Source organism: Indicator indicator, chromosome 12 (genome assembly GCF_027791375.1).
Source record: "Indicator indicator isolate 239-I01 chromosome 12, UM_Iind_1.1, whole genome shotgun sequence".
Classification (NCBI taxonomy): Eukaryota; Metazoa; Chordata; class Aves; order Piciformes; family Indicatoridae; genus Indicator; species Indicator indicator.
The window spans coordinates 12,594,068-12,613,467 of NC_072021.1; the positions used below are offsets into that span (position 1 = coordinate 12,594,068).

At 37.5% G+C, this 19,400-nt stretch overlaps 1 protein-coding gene across 1 annotated transcript in view; it reads right to left on the reverse strand.

The window, feature by feature from the left end:
* TAF2 (TATA-box binding protein associated factor 2) overlaps nucleotides 1–16,373 on the reverse strand; it is a 49,621-nt gene extending 33,248 nt beyond the window's left edge. The window contains exons 1-9 of the mRNA XM_054385285.1: nucleotides 16,074–16,373; nucleotides 14,636–14,690; nucleotides 13,668–13,828; nucleotides 6,661–6,779; nucleotides 5,283–5,424; nucleotides 4,704–4,935; nucleotides 3,376–3,560; nucleotides 2,705–2,818; nucleotides 1,357–1,456 (exon numbers count right to left, since the gene is read on the reverse strand). Of these exons, the coding sequence (XP_054241260.1) occupies nucleotides 1,357–1,456; nucleotides 2,705–2,818; nucleotides 3,376–3,560; nucleotides 4,704–4,935; nucleotides 5,283–5,424; nucleotides 6,661–6,779; nucleotides 13,668–13,828; nucleotides 14,636–14,690; nucleotides 16,074–16,126 (1,161 nt within the window). The 5' untranslated portion in view covers nucleotides 16,127–16,373. The remainder of the gene's footprint in view (nucleotides 1–1,356; nucleotides 1,457–2,704; nucleotides 2,819–3,375; nucleotides 3,561–4,703; nucleotides 4,936–5,282; nucleotides 5,425–6,660; nucleotides 6,780–13,667; nucleotides 13,829–14,635; nucleotides 14,691–16,073) is intronic.
* Nucleotides 16,374–19,400: the final 3,027 nt, after the last annotated feature.

Genomic DNA, 19,400 nt, shown 5'->3' on the forward strand with positions numbered 1-19,400 from the left:
TTGTCTCTGACCAAAAGAAACCACTTTCTTGCACTGGTAAGTAATACTGGGTATAGCCACACAGCAGACTTCAGCATATAGAAGCTCACCTTCATCTATGCCCAAGACAGATAGAAGTAGGCTCTGCACTGGAACCCAACTTTGTATTTGTGTGCTCATGTTAACAAGCACACTTCAAGGCAGAATGTATCCCTGGGCTCTGCAGTCACCCAACAGTCACCATGGCTTTTGAATCAAATTAGGCAAGCTTGAGCACAGGGAAAATGAATTGATGTCTGTCTACAACCCAATGTTAGTCAAGGAATTTCCAAATGTTAATACATATTGTTACTCATTGATTCAGCTTACACACTTTCATACATTGATAATACATTCAAAGCAGTAAGAGAAAACTCAGAGGCTGGGACAGTAGCATCCCTTAGTTGTACAATGAAGCACTTCACTAACTCATAGGGAAGATGATACTATCCAGCAGATAATACCCAACTGCACTCAGCAGTGAACACTCAAGACAAACCTTCATCTAGTTCTGCTGTTCTCTATAGCACCCACACCTTTAACACAGACTGCACACAAACTAGTGAGATGAATCTACATTAGGCTGATAAGGACATTGTACTGGGTCCCCATGTGAGTAAGAGATATAAATGGGGTCCGTGGGGTTAAGAATCTTTTTTTTTGGAATAAGGAGAGTAAGAGAATGTGATGAGAGAAGAGAGAGAAGATATAAATCCTTCTGTGAATGAATGTTACTGGAAAAAAATGAGGAGTCACTGATGCTATCACTCAGAAGTGACAGTCTCAGAGCATCACCTATGGAAATAGAAGGTATAGACTGAAATTTCATTTCCAAGAAAAGAAATCTCTTCAAACAGTTGGGGTTTTTCTTTACAGTTTTATTTAGCACTGAAATGATACTAAAAAATGCCTGCTCTGTTCTTGATCCAAGCTAACACTGGAGCCCTTCTTGCCTATATGGACAGCCATCACAGTATAACAAATTCACTGAATATTTCCGTAAGAATCCTATATTCTATTCTAAGTGTTAAGAAATAAAATATTTTTTTACTGTTTTGGGTTTTGCACAAAAGCCTAAACAAAAAGAGGAAAACCAATTCCACAGAGAGACAAGGAAAATTATTATTCATGAAATGGTCCCAGAAACATATTTTGGTTAGTGTGTTTGGTGTTTTCCCTTGCAGCACGTGGTAAAAATATTTCAGCTCTAAGTTTTGCCACTACTGAGTATTTCTTCAGATTGTAATGCAAGACTATATTATAATCCAGTTTTATATTGCACCTTCTTTGATGCAAAATGTCTGAAATATACAGAAAATATTACTATTATATTGTTACCTGTTTAATCCAGTGGCGATACTCATTAACACCAAAGGTTTTTTTCATCCAAAGACCATAAATATAACCAGAGATTCCCTTTAGCACCCATTCATCTGACCTGTAATAAGAAAGAAACATTCATTGTAACACTTCACAAGGTATTTTGCAAGGGTTAGTATTTTTGAGCAGCTCAAAATAGCCCCATATTTCAGCAGGTTATCTAAGTTCTCTATGTCTGATGAGCTGTGAACCAATTTATGCAACGGGAAATCTGGATGGGACTGATGGAACTGTAAAGCCAAGGAAAACTGAAGTTTTGTACAGGAGCTCAGATTAAAATAGAAAACCAAACTATTTTAGCTGAAACGGTAACAATGAAACAGCAGAAATGGACATTAAAGTTAAAACAACTGCTCATGACCTTAATTTTGTGAAAAACATCTCAATGCAATGCAGAAGATTTGGACAGCAAGTAGACAAAACACCTGTCACGCAATTTAGAGGGCAGTCATTTAAATACCTCTGCTAAAAGTTATGTTCTAAGAGAGAAAAATATGGGAAAACCCCTGCAAAATTATCACAAACTAGAATTCTAAATATGAGAATGACATACAGGGTATGATGAAGTAAGTAAAATAAAGACCTTAAAAGAACAGGAGTCATTATGAGTTTAAAATTGTCTTCAGAATGGAAGTAGGCTAGAAATAAGAAAAAGAGCAATAGAAATTAAAATAGTACTAATTTCTATTTTTTAGAAAAATGTTTAATTTTTTTTAAGCCAAGGACACTCTAGGACATCCTTTTTAGCCATGAAAAGCATAATGAGCTCCTTGTCCCTGATATATAAAGTGTATGAAAAAGGCTTTAAAATAAACATTGATCAGAACCACAAGAGGCAGCTGGCAGAGATTTTTTGAGCAGTGGAGTTCCAGGCAGCTTATGACCCCAGTGAATTTGTCCATTTATCAGTAATGTCTGCATTTCCCTCTCTGAGCTTCTGTACTCCACAAGTACTTCCTAGGAAGGCTACACTTCTTCATCCAAAATATGGGACAGAAATTTACTAATGACACATAAAGAGTTTCCCTTCTGCCAAAGTACACTACAACATTCAGTAGCACTAATTTCTGAGAGACATGTTCAATCTTACAGTCTTTTGACCATAATATCTCACAACAAGCAAACCAACCAACCCATTCATGGATTTTCATTTTTTGAGCTTGTTTTATTATTGTGTGGTTTGTTTGCTTTTTCCTTTTCTACAGTTACTGTTTCACCTACTCTGAGAAAATGCAATAAGCAAATTGATATTTGAGTTTCCTTGATTTTCCCAATTTTCTGGAGAGTGAAATGGTAAAATACTTACCAGGACATTCGGGATATAAAACATCCAAAGAACTGCTGGGCCAGGGCCTGTGCTAAGCACCTCCTTGTCAGTGGAGTTTCATCTATAATCATTGCGCTGTGTAAGAGATTTGTGCTGGACCCCCATAAAAAGAAAAATGCCACAATATAAGCACCAGCTCCAAAGAAACAAAGAGACCTTCCTTTAAAAGCCTAATCAAATAAAATAATTCCTTCACTGTTTTTCTAATACAATAATAACATCTTTTTTTAAAAACCCTAAATCCAGGCAGATCTCCTGCAATTACCAGCCATATAGAACTCTCTGTGTAAAGACAAGCAGTTTAACTGGTGAAACCCTTTTGGATTCCTAGTACCATCTCCCAGCTGAAGAAAAAAATAAAACATAATCAAACTTCTGCACTTAATTTGATCTTAAATATTTAATGCAAAGTGTTTCTAATAAAACCACTGGCAAGTTTTTCTAAAAGATAAAATATTCAACATCTTTATACCAGATGACACTGAAAATGGTGTTAAAAGCCTGCAATGTCAGCAAAAGCCAGCCTTTACAAACTAGAGAGTCCAAAACTCAAGCTACAAAAATAAGAACCTCATGTATTTCTCAATAGTCTCAGATCTACAGCTTTTAGGACTGTGGATTTAGAAGTTGTAATTTTCTCCAATACTAACCTGAAAATACTCATGGATGCATAAGCAGCTACTTCAACATAAGCTTCATCTATAAAAACAGTCTTAAAACAGGAGTATGGATAGCGGCAGGTAAGAATCTCCTCATAAAATTCAAACACCTCATGAAGGTATGACGTGGTATGTTTGAGCAACGGGAGAAGTTGTGGTAAGCAAAAGTGAGTCACCTAAAAACAAAGGAAAATTTGGTACAAATATATTACATAACAGAAGAAAAATGCCACAACACAACGAAAATACAGCTGCCATAAATTTAACTGAAGTATTTTCAAGCTGTAATAATGACTACCATGAACGAAAAGTGCGACGGAATGTCATAATTGTGAGAGCAACAGCAGCAACAGAATGATTTTTAGCAGACAATGCACAGTAACAACGTCTGTCTAGTAATGTCCATCATTTTTAAAAACTTGACATTTTCCTTTGATTTTGCAATTCAAGGTCTTTTGGACAAAGTGTTTTTGTTTTATGTGGTAAAGGTATTAGCTTTCTTTAAATCGGTGAAACGGTGCTTGTTGAAAAGACTTGTTAACAAATATAAAGCAACACCACCAACTTCAGCAGTGATACAGGAACCAAGTTCACAATTACACATACCTTCAGGTCAGCTCTACAGAAGTGAAACTCCAGAAATTCATCACTGGGTTTTTCAAATATCAACAACTGATTTTTTTTTAGTTTTTTAACAGCTATTATCTTTCACAAGGAAATATGTCCCACCAGTAAAAGTCAACAGAATACCACTGCTGAGAACTAAAATCTGCTGTCTGCCTTTGGATCAAGGAAAACAGCCATTTCCCAGTACTTTCTTATCATTCTTTCAAAAGAAGAATATACGGGCCAGTCCTCACGCTGAACTACTAACTTAATCTGCCTGCCAACTCCATCCTTACCTAATTTGAAAGAAAGATGTAAAGGTAAACTGGTGGCAACAATCTGTTAAGAATGAAACCTCAGTGTCAAATTTAGTTCAGAAGACTACTCAATGGTGTAGCAACAATTTTCATCTACTACCAGCAATGGGATAAGTTTAATGCTATTTTCACAAATACACTTTTATCAATTCCAACTAAATCAGCCCCATAAATTCAGGCATAAATGGATTATTGTTCGTTCAAATGCATTAACTTGGAGACAAATTTATATATAGGCATTACTGGACAAGTTTTATCATATAACTCTATTAATGGAGATCATATCTAGACATACTCATATCTGACCAACATATACCAGTTGCAACATAAAAATAGTCACTAATTCTCTAGAAACAAACAAAAAAAACAACAAAGGACCTCTATGACAATAATTACCTCATGCATGTACGGATCAACAAGGATTTCAAAAGGTCCTATTGCCAAGGAGATGTTAGAAGCTGCAGTTGGAATAGTCAGCATGTAATGAAAAGTCTTCTTTCTCATATCATGGGTATATACAGTTTCCACCAAATCTCCATTTGAAACAGCCACCATTGCAGCATCTACAGTATACTCAAGCTTCCAAGTGCACAACTCAGAATAGGAATCAACACAAGGAAACCAAAACCTAGCGAAGTTAGGATTAGGGGGAAACGGTTAACAATTACACATAACAATAATAACCTCTCTTTCACAGATTTTCTTCTCAAATTCCAAACTATCTTCTTAAATACTTTGCAGATTGTCAATACTAACTCCTACTAAACATTAATTTTATAAAGCATTGCAGGCTCCTGAGCTATAAAGACTGGAAATGCTAATTACTAATCATTAGATGCTACTTCAAACTGGTAAGCTCCTTTCAAGCACAAACTTAATTTCAGAATTTTTCAAACTTAGAAGAATACAAATAAATTACTCTTATTTTCTACACTTTGAGAAATACAGTCTACCATTCAATCATAGTTTTCTTACCTTGTAGAATTTTGATAACCACATGAAAAGACATGAGCGCCTCTTTCTGCCATGCTGCCCTCCATGTTGGGTACCACAAAATGAAGGCCTCCTTTTGGCTGGTCCAGAGAGAAGTTTATATGCACTTTCAGGACTTTTAACTCTGCAGCACCAAGATTGAAATTGGAGTAAATATATACAACTTAAATGAAAGTTATTTCAAAATAATCACTCAGTTTTTTTGACTCTTGGTCTTTCAAGATTATTTACTTCATTCTCATGGACCTCCAGGTCAACTTACAAAGCTTAACTTACAGGATATGAATTTTAAAGTATTTTTATTAATTAACAAAATCTGCAATTGGAGTTATATTTCATCTTCCAACTTCCCAATAGTAAAGAGTCTTTCTACATTGATTGTACTCTAAACATGACCTCCTTTGTACCTTGCTGAAATAATTTTCTACAAAAACTGTATCTAACAGGCACATTCCTAAAAGACATGTTATTGCCATTTGTAATTTCTTACAACCTCTTACTACAGTTAAAGCTTTTCCTGCAACTGTGTCTTTGCTTTGGTTTAGTTTCACAGAAATCTCACCTATGATTAAACTGGAAAGAAAAGAAATTCAAGCATATGGTGAAATTTATTCAACAAGTCTCACCATATTTTGGCATTCGAAGTTTGAAAGACAAATTATAACTGTTTTAATATTTTCCCTTTTAAGGCTTGCAAGTAAAAGACAACTGGAGCTTAAAAACTAAAAGCACCTTTCCAGTTAAGATGCATCTGACCACACTGCATGAGTCAGCTTCATGACAGTTATTACTCTCTCACAAGTCTCACAAATTCATGACAAAAACTGATAAAAAGCATGAGATGAAACAATACAAGAGTGATTTACTAGAGAGTGATTTATTAGAACAGTTACTTGTTCCAGGATCTAGTAGACCAGTTTATCAAGTAGTCTACTTTTCACTACCAAATGAATCTTAAAACAAAGTGAGATGAGAAAAAAATAATTTGCTTTTTAAAAAAAGATGTACATAGACATATCCTTGTAAATTATTTTCTTTGTTGTATCATATATACTGGAAGCAGCTTCAAAGTTATAATTTAGCACCCAATATACTCCATTACACCCACTTCTTCATGTATACTTCTGGGCTCATGACCACCTAAGACTTTGTAAAGAGTGTTAAGAAATCTTCCAAGTACTTCTCCATATCATCAGCTGGAAAGATATGGGTCAGGAATAATGAAACAGTATAACCATCATTTCATAAAATAATGTAATACTATGTCTCTTTCTATAAGCTTAGTATTGTCCTATGCAAACTCGTAGCTAACTCACATAGTCTCTTAAGTTAAGCTTTCAGTATGGTCTCTGTACTTTACCATCAACATGTTTCCACAGCTCTGAGGGAACCTTAATGCACAGTTCTCCATTTCCAGCATCTGGGTCCACAGCACTGACTGCAGCAGCATAGGCATTGGAAAAATAGTTGAGATTCCTCCTGTGAGAAACACCTAGTTAATTCTTAAAGTACAGGTTGGACTAAAAAAAACCCAAACCACCAACTTTGGAAGTTAGATGATTTCTATACTGAATTTAACGGTGCATATTCAACCCAGTATTTAGTTTTGTTTTAAAGGAATGGAGGGGGGAAAAAAAGAAATACAGATGAGATTTCAAAAACCAGAACTTAAAACTAGGCTTTTAAATAAGTGATCTATGATCAGAAAGTCTTAAACAGTAATGATCCTCAGTGACCCAAGTGAGAAATGCTCAGTGTTTAAGCTGTTTAAGATACTATATATTAGCTAACTGACTGCACACTTAATTCCAAAGTCATACCATTACTCTGAATACAACTTAAATTAACAGTTTTCTACTGAAATAAGACAGATCATGCATATGTTTGCTGTTAAAGTGGTTATGACCAGATGCTCTCTTCTTATTGTTTAAGGTGATTATGTTCAGATACTACAGAATGACCAGTCAAGTTAAAAAATAACTACTTTTGCATCTTTATGTGATAGCTTTAATAGTTCTTCAAAATGGATTTTTAAACTCTGCAAAATGGGAAAACCTATCTTATTTCTAATCCTCTACTACACAGTTCTTCAAGAGCTTGCACAACTCTGCATCTAAAAAAAATTGTCTTAATTGCTTATCACCTTTTTCTCCCCAGAATTTGGGTACAGTTGATGAATTCAACCACTGTGGTGGCAGGGTCCTAATCAAACATTAAGTCACCATAGGATCATAGCATGCTTTGGATGTGAAATGACCTTTAAAGGTCATCTAGTCCAATTGCTCCACAATAAGCAGCACCTGCTCTTTAGATCAGGTGCTCACAGCCCTGTCCCACCCAACCTTAAATGTTTCCAGGGATGGGGCATCTACCACCTCTCTGGGCAACCTGGGCTAATATCTCACCACTCCTTTCCTTCATCTAGTTAAAATCCACCATCTTTCAGTTTAAACCCACCATCTGTTATCCTGTCACAATAAGCTCTGCTAAAAATCTTACAAGCCCCCTTTAAGTACTGAAAAGCTGCAATAAGATTACCCTGGAGCTTTCTCTTCGGGCTGAGCAACCACAGCTCTCTCAGCCTCGCTTCATAGGAGCACCTTCTGATCATCTTTGTGGACCTCCTCTGGACTCGCTCCAACAGGCTAACGTCTCTACTGTGCTGAAGACTTCAGAGCTCCATGCAGAACCCCAGGTGAGGTCCCGACAGACAAAAAGGGGCAGAATCACCTCCCACAACCTGCTGGCCATGCTGCTTTCAATGCAGCCCTGGATATGGTCTGGCCTCCTGGGCTGTAAGTGCACATTACTCACTCCCATTCATTTTCTTATCCACTAAGTCCTTCTCTGAAGGGCTGCTCTCAATACCTTCATCCCTCAGCCTATATTGATACTGGGTGTTGCCCCAACTCAAGTGCAGGATTACTGCAATACAATGGAGTGAATTACATTTGGCTGTGGACTCCACTCTTATGTGGAATCTGAAGTCCACACAGAGCAGACATGATCTCATTTCAGGATTTTCCTTTCATCTAACCATTCTCTTTTCACCACCCACAGGAAAAAAAAAAAAACAACCAGCATTTAACCCAATTTACAATACCTTACTTGGAAGAATAAAGGGCAATTAACCATGCCAGCATCATCACATTAAGTCTAGGTATGTCAAACATGCTTTTATTTCTATCCTTCCACATCTAAAAACTTTGCTAAAACCCTGAAATATATTAAGAACATATTTTCATGCAGTTTTTCATCTTTGGCAACAATAGTGCACAAATTCCCTGGCATCACTACCAAGACTGAGAATGTTAGGAGCAGTAAACTTGTCTAATTTGCTTGGAAGGTTCTGAAAATAGGATGTGAACAGTAAATGGGAGCATATGAGCATAGAAACACCCAAATTTTGGGTTTTAATACACAATAATTTTTTATTTTTCCGTAGCTGAAGTGTACTAAAGATAAGATATAATGTCAACAAATTTTAAAAGTACAAGGTTGAATTTGTGCACTGGAACATACTATAACTTCAGCCATGGCTCAAGAACAATGTGAGCCAACTTAAACTCCAGCTGATGTGCTGACTCCTAGTCTCAGCCACACATTCCTACTCCCTCCCTCATTAAGGGGACTACTGCTCATTCAGCCCTGCGGTAATGCAGCTGAAAGTGCCAAATGGGAGAAAAAAAAAAAAAGTCTTTTTTTATTCTGCAGACAGTTTCCAGCTTATCTCCCTCCTCAGACATACAGAGAGGTCAAAGTGCTTGTACTGAGGCATGGGAGACTGTCAATGGGATCATAGCCACCCCAACTTTAAGCTATCCTCAAACGGCATCCTAGGAAGGCAAAAAAAATAATTGGAAAAACTCTTTAAAAGAAGACTGCATGACTGAAAACTCTTGGTAATTAAAGAAACTAGCAACAGAAACAACAGTAACATCCTGTTACAGTGGAAAACCTGCAAATTTTTAACTCTAAACTGGTTCTGAAAATTGCTGATAGAGGACTCCTTTCCAATACACCAGTGAGCATTTGTTCCAAGTTTGAGGATTGTCGTAAACTTGTGGTTACATTTTAAACATCAACGGATTCACAGACAGGAAAAGGTTATGGCTTTATAGCAAGAAAGGTAGACTCCACACAGCTTAACATCATATGGAAAACTGTCTATTCTGATACTGCTATTTTTGTCATTCATTGTAAAAGGAATCCATTAAAGGCTAGATACCACAGATTAATTTTTTCATAGGTTAAACTGTCTCAATAAACTGGATATGGCCAGTTAAACAGAGGCAGGGTACACCCCAAAAGCTATAGCCCAAGGAGCAAAGATAAATTTTCCTGATGTTAAGTGTAGATTGACAATGAAAAAGTAATACACATTTATATTTTCTTATGGTAAAGATATATCTTATTATCAGAATCCAACCAAAACACTGTTAATTACAGATCATGAATCCTGCAACGATCAGCCTTTTAAAAGCTACTTATTGTTTCCAGATACCTCCATATCAACTTTCCATAGCATCTCTGAGTACTAGGTGGAGTTCTGCTACTTTACTGTTATAAAACAGTAACAGTTGTTACCCAAATACAGAGTGTATAAAACACTTTCTTCCTACAGAATTTAACACTGCTTGGCCAAGTAGGTCTTTGATCCACATGTAATTTACTAGTCTTTATTACCCTTAATTCAATACAGTTCATACCTGGTTGTGGAGTCCAACCCCCAAATGTATCCTATAAAATGTACCATACAGTGTATTATATTTACACATATAGATGATTTATGAATAAAGCAACAATCTGAATCCTAATTTTCATTCTTGTGCAAGGTTTTGGGCTTTGCCATCTCTTCAAAAGCTCTCTACATCACTACTCATTTCTATAAAAGTCTATAATGAATTTACAACTAGATGAGCATCCTCTCAGTGGAAATGAAAGCTATTACTGCAGCAAAAGGACGACTGCTGCTCACTCCATCAGAAATTTTTCTTCTTTTTTTTTTGCACAGGATAAAGGTTTGGTCACTGACTTTTCAGATGAAACAATATTGCAAGACACACGCTGAAGGCTACTATGTTGTCCCCTCTTCTAGCTTACTGCTCACTTCCCTTATAGTGACAGATTGAGAAAGTAACAATTTAGAAGGAAGAGGGAAAATGAGGACAGAGGCATCTATAACACTCAAACCCAGCTGTCCCAAAACAAGACCCAAACAGACATTCTTCAAGACTATTTGCCATCTTTGTAAGACTGCAAACTCTTCACTAAAAGCATGAGCAAAATGGGATTCTCTGCCACCTTGTGTACACATAGTGAAACTATGTGAATTCTTTTATGCTTCACAGCACTGATCAGATGTTTGCTCAGACAGGCAGGAAGTGACTGCATTATGTAGGTACATCTGAAAACACAGAGTTTTAAAGATTTCTAGCACATTTGTTTCTAATCCTGCCTTAAGAGCAGATGCTGTATTTAATCAAAACTTAGCTACCATCATGCTCAGTACCCAACTGTGACCCCTTGTCTTCAATGGAAAAAATATGCATCTGACCTAAAGCTGTCACCCATGTAGCCTCTGCCTTCTGAGATACTGAGAACAGCATACTAGTTTTTCATTAAGACTATTTGGTGACCTCTGCCTTTCATAACTAGGAACAACACAGGAGGAAATACAGGAAACACATAAGCTTTCTACTAAGTTCAAATAGCAATGTGAAAATCTGCAGTAGGAAAAAATCACAGGCCATTTGTAGCCCTGTGTAAGACAGGATTTCATTTTGCATGCATTGTCCTCAAATTTTGCTCAGTCCTCTTAAACAGGATAATACAATAGGTTCCACTATACCACTAGGATTCTAAACCAAGAAACTCAGATAAAATTCTCTCTCCTGATCCATTTCTTAACATAATAGCATGCTTACTGTAGTAAAATGCTGCTCCTTTCTCACATCTTCCAGATGTTATTCAGGATTCAATTATTACAGAATTACAGAATCACTGAGGTTGGAAGGAAACTCTGGAAGTCATCTGGTCCAACCTCTCAACTAATACCTAGAGCTGATTGTCCAGGAACATGTCATAACTGTTTCTGAATACGTCCAAAGATGGCAACTCCAGATCTATGGGCAAGTTGTCCCAGTGCTCAGTCACCCTAAGAGTAAAAAAGTGTTTCCTGATGATTAGAATAACCTTCTGTGTTTCAGTTTGTGCCCACTGCCTGTTGTTCTGTCACTGGACACAAGTTATAATACATGAAATTCCACATGAATACAAGAAAATGCCTTTCTGCTGTGAGGATAATCAAACACTGGCAGAGACTGCCCAGAGACATTGCTGAGTTTCAGTCCTTACAGACACTCAAAATCCATCTGGATGAAGCCCGGTACAACCTGCTCTCACTGACCCTGCTTGAGCAGAGGAGCTGGACTAGGTGATCTCAATAGGTCCTTTCTAACCTATGATTTGACATCTGCTGCTGTTAAAAGATGTATAACACCTTCACTAGAAGTTCTTTAACAATTCTGCAAACTCTGCATTCAACCAAGCCAGCCAAAAGAAGGTGTGAGAACATTAGTTTCAGTAAAATTAAAGAGAACACTTAGTGAAACCATTTCTCCATGGTGCTTCTCTTACAGAAAAATAAACAGGCAATGCTTACTACTTTTCCCATACCATTTCCCCAATACATGTGGGAAGTTACATGCTTTTCAATATCAGATGGTGAATAAATTTGAAACCTTTCCTTTCAAATTGCAAAGTCAGTTTAGATAACATTCTAGACTTATACTCTCATCTATGATGCTAATAAATAATGAAAGTCTGATTGTTCAAGAAAGACCAACAGCTTTATTTCCAGCTCTTCAGAACAACTAGAATCCCCATAATGAGGATTCTGAATTGTTAACTTACTGAGCAATCATAACAATAAAAAAGATCAAGTCAAAACAGATAGGAACTACAGAATTAACATACTCAAGTGGCTCAGTATCAAGGCTAAAAACACATTTCAGAATTCTGATATCCAATTCAGTGTCCTATATAAATGAACATTTTATGTGCAAACTGAATTATTGACACTCTTCCATAAATGATAAAGGAATACAGAGTGTCTACCATACTCATAAATCAAAGGATGCGTAACTTGGGATAAAAAGTAGTACTTGAATCTCAGTAACTGAACAATGCAAGTTCTCTTCAATACTCTGGTTTTCAGACAACACAAAAGTCAGGTTTAGATTAAAAACTGAGCTGGACTAAGAAATATCTCAAAGGTTCTAGTCATTAAGACAATGAGTAGACAATCTCTTACAGATCTAGCTACATCATTTGAGAATGCCACTATTCTCACAGATCTAACTAGCAGGGCTGTATGAACTCTTGGCAGGTTGCTTCAGAGTAAGTCTAGCCAACTCCTATGGGCCTTTGTCAGCTGTATGTATCACCCTTGAAGCTACATACTGAGCCCTCTTCATCTTTCCAGATAGTAGGTCTCTCAGAGCAACCATTGTCCAAGAGGACACAACAAATAGCTGGAGGACAGTAATAAGTCTCTTAATTTCGTAGTGTAATAGTTTACCTCATGTGATTCACCTTATTCCTATTACTTGTTTCAAATAAGCTAATTATATATAAGGCTATCTAGACATATTTAATAAAACCAGAACCAGTTCTTAGAAAATCTTATTAGGAAAATGGGAAATACTCCAAATAACTTTGAAACCATATGGATATTTGTAGGTTTAAAAATAGGAAGGATCAAAAATAACTATCCAATCCAACACTGCAAGTCAAAAATCTAGACAACTTTCACAGGACAAATTATCAGAGCATACAGTTTTGGTCTACCTAATATTGTACTGATGAAACCAAACTGCTTTTATCAACCGTGCTGGAATAAAACAAAATAAAACAAACAACCCCCAAAAAGGAACCACGAAAAACACCTCTCGTGGAATTCTCGTGAACATAGTTGCACCACTGTAAAATGTTCTCTTATAAGAACATAAAAAGAGGAAAAGTTGGGCATAAATAAACCTTAGGTCCATCAATGATATATTTTAGCCAAACGTATTTTCTTAACAGGGAAAAAACACCCAGAAAGAGTTTCCTAAAGCACTGGGAATATTACTGGCATCCACCAGTTTTTCCCCATAAAGTACTTCAAAAAGTTGCTTATGCTTTTACAAAACAATACCAAGAAAGGTTAGTAAAAGACATTCTAAAGAATAGTGGCCAAATTATTACCAAAATTAAGTAGCCCGACCAAAAGTCACAATTAGGAAATCACCAGGTAAAACTTGCCAGTATAATAAAATAGGTTATGCTTAACAGCAACAGCGTTATTTTAAACACATCACTTACTGCTTTGACTCGTGGTGACAAACCTCCAGTGTTGGATCATTATAGATGAAAGCTGCTTCTAAGTCGTTGACTCTTACTCTGTAAATCCGGCACTGTTTACTGTTCAGTTTGATTCTATTCAGGTTTGCAACTGTGGGAAATATTGTAAGTTCCACATAACCCTATGAAAACACAAATCAGAACCGTCTATAAAATCTTTACCAACTCACAATGTAGATATATAAATTAAAAAAAAATTGTTAATGCATTTGAAAGGAAAATCATAGGTAAATAATGTTATTTTTTATTTAAAAATAAAACTGATTTGCCCTTTTAGATGTATAGAATACATTTTCTGTCATATAGTTTAATAGGTGCATTTTCCCAGTTGTGAAACAAAATAAAACAAAATACTTCAATGTGGCTGACAACTATGCTTGTTTTACTGGAAATGATTTGCCTCTATTGCCTAGATTCCAAGTTACTAGCATTCCTATGTTTTTCCTTGGTATGTTCTAGGTTTTGGCATCTGTGCTTGGGACAATGAATTTCAAAACCTGAGCAGAATCCATTTAAGCAGATATCGAAAATCACAAAAAACCTCAATGGCTTCCACCCTGAAATTGTGCAAGTCTCTTCAAAATCCCACTAACATATAAGCTAGAAAACTATAGAAAACTCTATCCATAACATCAGCTAACACTGTGTTACATCAATTTTGAATTGCAAATTGCTTTGTAATACTATTTACAATGCAGTGACCTTCTTTTAGAAAACTCTTCCTTACACAGATTAGTGTTCATAATTAGAAGGCACTCTGATATATCACAAGGAATTGCAGACTCATGAGAGCCATCATATTGGAAAATATAAAATATAAAGAAGCTGAAAAACATAATTAGCTTGTGTATACAGTTATTTCCTCCTAAAGCATGAAGAAAACCCAGACTTTTAATTTCTATGTTCACATTTTATTAAAAAATACTTACTACAACAGACTTTCTCTGAAAATTTATGTTGTTGATACAAACTACCTGGTGAGTTGTGCTGAAAAAAAAAACATTTAAAATAAGTAAGGTTTAGAACAAATACCATCATCTAGAATAATATTTTAACTAAGTTCTAAAAAACCTGAGTTCATACAGAATGCATATACATATAGATAAATATTGCATATAGCATATACTTATACAAGAATTCATGACTGTCTAAACCTCTTATATGGTCCAAAGCTAATAACGAATAGAAGTTGCACACAAGGAGGAAAGTTCCAGTAAAATCAAACATTGTACCATATCAGTATGAATATTACTAGTAGTACAGAAGATAACATGCCTTTTGAACATCACATAACAGTATGTAGAGATAATAGTATTCCTACTGGCATAGAATCAAGTTCTAACACTTTACTGATGGACAGTACTAGAAATGGCAAGCAGCTGTTACATGTGCAGAGACCTGAGGAAAATATCTGATGAGTTGAGTCCCATACGCAATTTACGTAAGCAGGTACTACACATGAAAAAAAGACACGGTACGTGTGTGGTTTTACATTTAGTATGTCATAAATATGTACTAATTTAAATAACGGTTATATATAAATCAAGACAGTAATTTTAAACAAGTCAAATACATTTTCTTGAATTTTGAAAGGTACCTTAGAACTCCTGGTAAATAAAATTCTGATTTAAAAAATGGATGCTAAAATAATAATTCCAACATTTTAAAACTCTAGGAGTTATTTCTGTATTTTTTTCTGTAGTAGGTGGCATCTTCACCACACTTCACAGCAGTGTTATTCATGACTTATGATACAGCCCTGTAATAATTCAACTTTCATGCCACATCACGTTATATGCACACTCTTCTATCTTGTGCATTAAAAAGTGACTTTCTACAAACATTACCTACACACTAAAATGTACATATAAACAAGAGTGGATCTATTTAGAAATACATGTTACAAATTTATGAAGAAATTAAAGAGGTACAAACACAAATACATAAAGCTCCACTGAAATCCAAAATTGCTTCACAGCTTGGTTACAACCAAAATAACGCATGTGTAAAAGTGACAATTTGCTTAACAAAGCTGCTTGCTGTAAGTGCAAGCTGGTTTTTATATTTAAAAACAGTCCTTAAGTCAAAAGGGTTTGACACAGCAGTAAGAATGAAACATGGTAGCATGATCTGTAGTGTTGTGGAGAGATCTCCAAGGTCTGAAAGGTACAATGTAAATATCTTTATAAAATGAGACTGCATGCTTGATAGACTCACTGTCCATGAGTGAGTCTATTTACACAATGAAACTGCATTTAAAGTTGTAATTCCAACCTGCTCAGGTACATAAGTACTGATAAGCCTGCGGCCTGTTTCAAATGTGCATTGGTCTCAAGTATAGCAACTTTAAAAAAAATGGATACTTATAATTTATACGGCCTTGGGCTCTCAAATCCTTTGTCTCCTTTCTTCCTATTCATCCTGAACAGCAGCACTGTAAGCACACACTGCTGACGGTCAGACTGCAATCAACATCACACTCGCTTGATAGGTCCTTCGATTTTTCCGTGTGTCAGGTCGCATTTGACCGCTCATCTTCCCAGTGGTACTGTGACTACCAACAGTCAGGCATCTTCAGCTCGAATGCGCGCCACATGATCGCACATTCAGTCTTTGTACGTAACTGTTTACGAGTGCAGCACACAATCCCTCTCTCCACTGGGGATACAATACCAGTTCATAGGCGATGCGTGCTTCCTTTCCGCAGAAGCCACAAAAACCAACGCTCTCAAGGGGCAGTGGGAGTAACTGAATCAGAAAGGCCGTAGCTCTGCTCGGCACGCACAGCCGAGGGGTCCTCGCTCCTGTAAAGCCGGCTGCGACGGTACCCTCCGCTGACAGATGGACAGACGGTGCCGGGGAGCAGGTTATCCCCGCAGCCCGGCCTTATGGTCGCTGCAGACGCGAGCGGTGCTTCAGGCAGCGATTGGGCTGGGGGCTCCTGCGCCTAGTTCTCTTCCGGGGCAGTCGGTTGTGGCCGGCCGGCATAGAGGACACAGACAGCCACCGGCACGGTACGCCTCTCCAGGCCGCGCGGGGCTCCTCCTCAGCAGCGCGCCCGGCAGGCCGCGTCAACGATCTCCCCCTCTGAAGCGGCCGCCATCTTGACAGTAACCTTTGACCCCCTACCAGTTGAAAGGTTACAGCCTGTTTAACAGAGGTTTATTTTTCTTCAGTACGCAAAATCTTTTTGACTCTTGTTTTGCACAAAGGAGACGACCACAGGCGACAACAACAACAAAAAAGACAGACAAAAAAAAGACGAAAAAACACTCTCCTCCCCAAAAATGATCCAAATGACGTACAGGAGGCCGGGTCATATCCTAACACGCATGCACCGTGCCGGTGTCCACCGCACGAGCAAGTAAAGCGCGCGAGGGACGGAAAACGCGGTTCGCGCATGCGCACACCTTGCCCGAGGCAGGGAGGGTCGTGACGGTGGCGGGAAAGCTGCTGCCGGCTACCCGCTCCTGCCCCGGCGTGCCTCAGGGGACCCCTATTCCCCTGTCTGCGGCTCCAGCTAGAAACGTAGGGTCATGCGGAAGGCTGAGGCCCGTAAAGTAACTCTTTGGTTCTGACATAGAGTCTGGGGTTTATTTCAAGTGCAGTGCTGCTGTCATTTGCGTTGCTGGTCGCAGCTCCCCTTGGACCGAGGACAGCCAGCCCCAGCTCCGGCCTCACAGGGCGGTTGTACCTCTGCAGCCAGACAGCTAGAGGCAGCGTTGGGCGGTGAAGCTGCTACAATTGGGCTAGTAACATGCCCAGCTGCTGCTGCTAAACTCATTGGGAGCCCTCAGTCTCATCTCGGGCTGTACCCGCTATTGATGAGTGCCTCCTCCTGTGTTTGCACTGGAAAGGTCTAGTGACTGGCAAACACAGCTGCTTGAATGCACAAACTATGCCAGGTGCAAGGGCCAGCACAGACTCATAGGGAGAGAGTAAACCACATCAGTCTTCACTGTTAAATCTGAAAAGAACTTAAAGACAGGAGCAATTCCGCTGGAATGGTATGGAGCCATAAAATGAGATGGAGTCCAATGACCACTTCTGTCTTACCCTGAATGTGCTGTGAAATGTCTTTATGTCAGCAGGAGGACATAATACAACTTTTCTTCATAAACAAGATTTGTTGTACTATAAACAAGTTTTGATCTGTTTTAATTGCTTGCATCAGAAAAGCTAATGGAGTTAAGCCCTTTCAGCATCAGCAGTTCTTGAAATTTACAGAACTGTCATCTCATTTTCAATGTCTCATTGTCGGAAGCACTAAAAAGATACAAAATGAATACTTATACAAGAATCAGATAAACCAGAAAAGTTACACTGGTATTATGATACTGCACTATTTATGTAACACTCACATTCTTGTTTCACAAACAAAACACATGACAGACTACAAGACTATTAACTGTCTTGTGTATTTCAATTAAGGAACTTCCTGTGATGCAATGAAGTTATTTCCAAGGCATTCACATTACCATTGATCTCTCTGAGAAAGAACCTTTTGGTGCTAAAGGATCACCATTGTTGAAAACAGACAGCTAACAAGGTAATTCCTCCTGACAGCCATTATAAGCCAGCTGAGTCTCTACACAACTGGGTCAAATACCACACTGCTACATTGCAGAGACAGAGCACAGAAAAGTGATCTTCCATCAATTGACAAGAATAAGCACAGCTCAGGAAGTAGTTTTTATTCAGCTTTTTATCTATAACACTATTCCAAGGATACACACATCTATTTTAAGAGTTCCATTTGAGTAATAGTTTATTTCCTCTCCCCACTCACCCTACATTTGGCATGCTTGCAATTACAAGGTTTTTCATACCTTATGTCAGAGTTTGATGCAGCAAATACTTTTTGTATAAAAAAAACCCTACAATTGTTAAGTTTTAAAAAATATCTGAAAAATGTCTACTATAGCTCTGCTTCACTGACATACAAACAATCCTTTTTAACGATTTACAAAATGTCAATTTTAGGCACTTCACTTTATGATAATATCATAAAAGCTCCTGTTTCATTGCTCAATATAAAGTAAGATTCTACCCTAAGTTTTCAAGGCCCGGTTTCTGTGTGTAATTATATGTATGGTAAGTTCTCTTTAAAAAGCAAAAGTGGTCTTCTGTAAAACAATTTTACCTCAGCTACATTCTACTGGTAGTTTATAGAACAACATCTAAGTGTTCTCATATCTTCTCACTTTATTGCAATTTTTTGGTAATATTCTGCCATGTGTTGAAGTGTCATGAGCTTGTGCCAATGTTATTCACAGACATGACCACAAAAAGAACCACCTCCTAGACTTAGGACTGGTGTAGTCTCTCTCAGTCAAGGACAAATTGATCATGAACCGGTCTAAGTCTGCAGTATTCAAAATGTCATAACAGTGTCAAAATCTTTAAGAATGCTCACTAATGGGCAAACGACTAAGCATTCCATTTTCCTGTTGAAATCAATTAATTCAATTATTATCAAGGAAGTTTAAATTTTTTTATGTTAGACTGCAATTTATAGATAGACAGCTGAAGTATAGTCAAGAAGTACCTTGACTCCTGGTATACCTACAGACACAGGAAAAGGAAGGTGAGCAAAGGAAGGTGGGCATGGGCTGCTGACACTAGAGTTTCTTAGAAGAAGCAAGTGCCCTCACATTCCACTTATCTGAGCAGAAAACAGAACTTGCTCAAGAA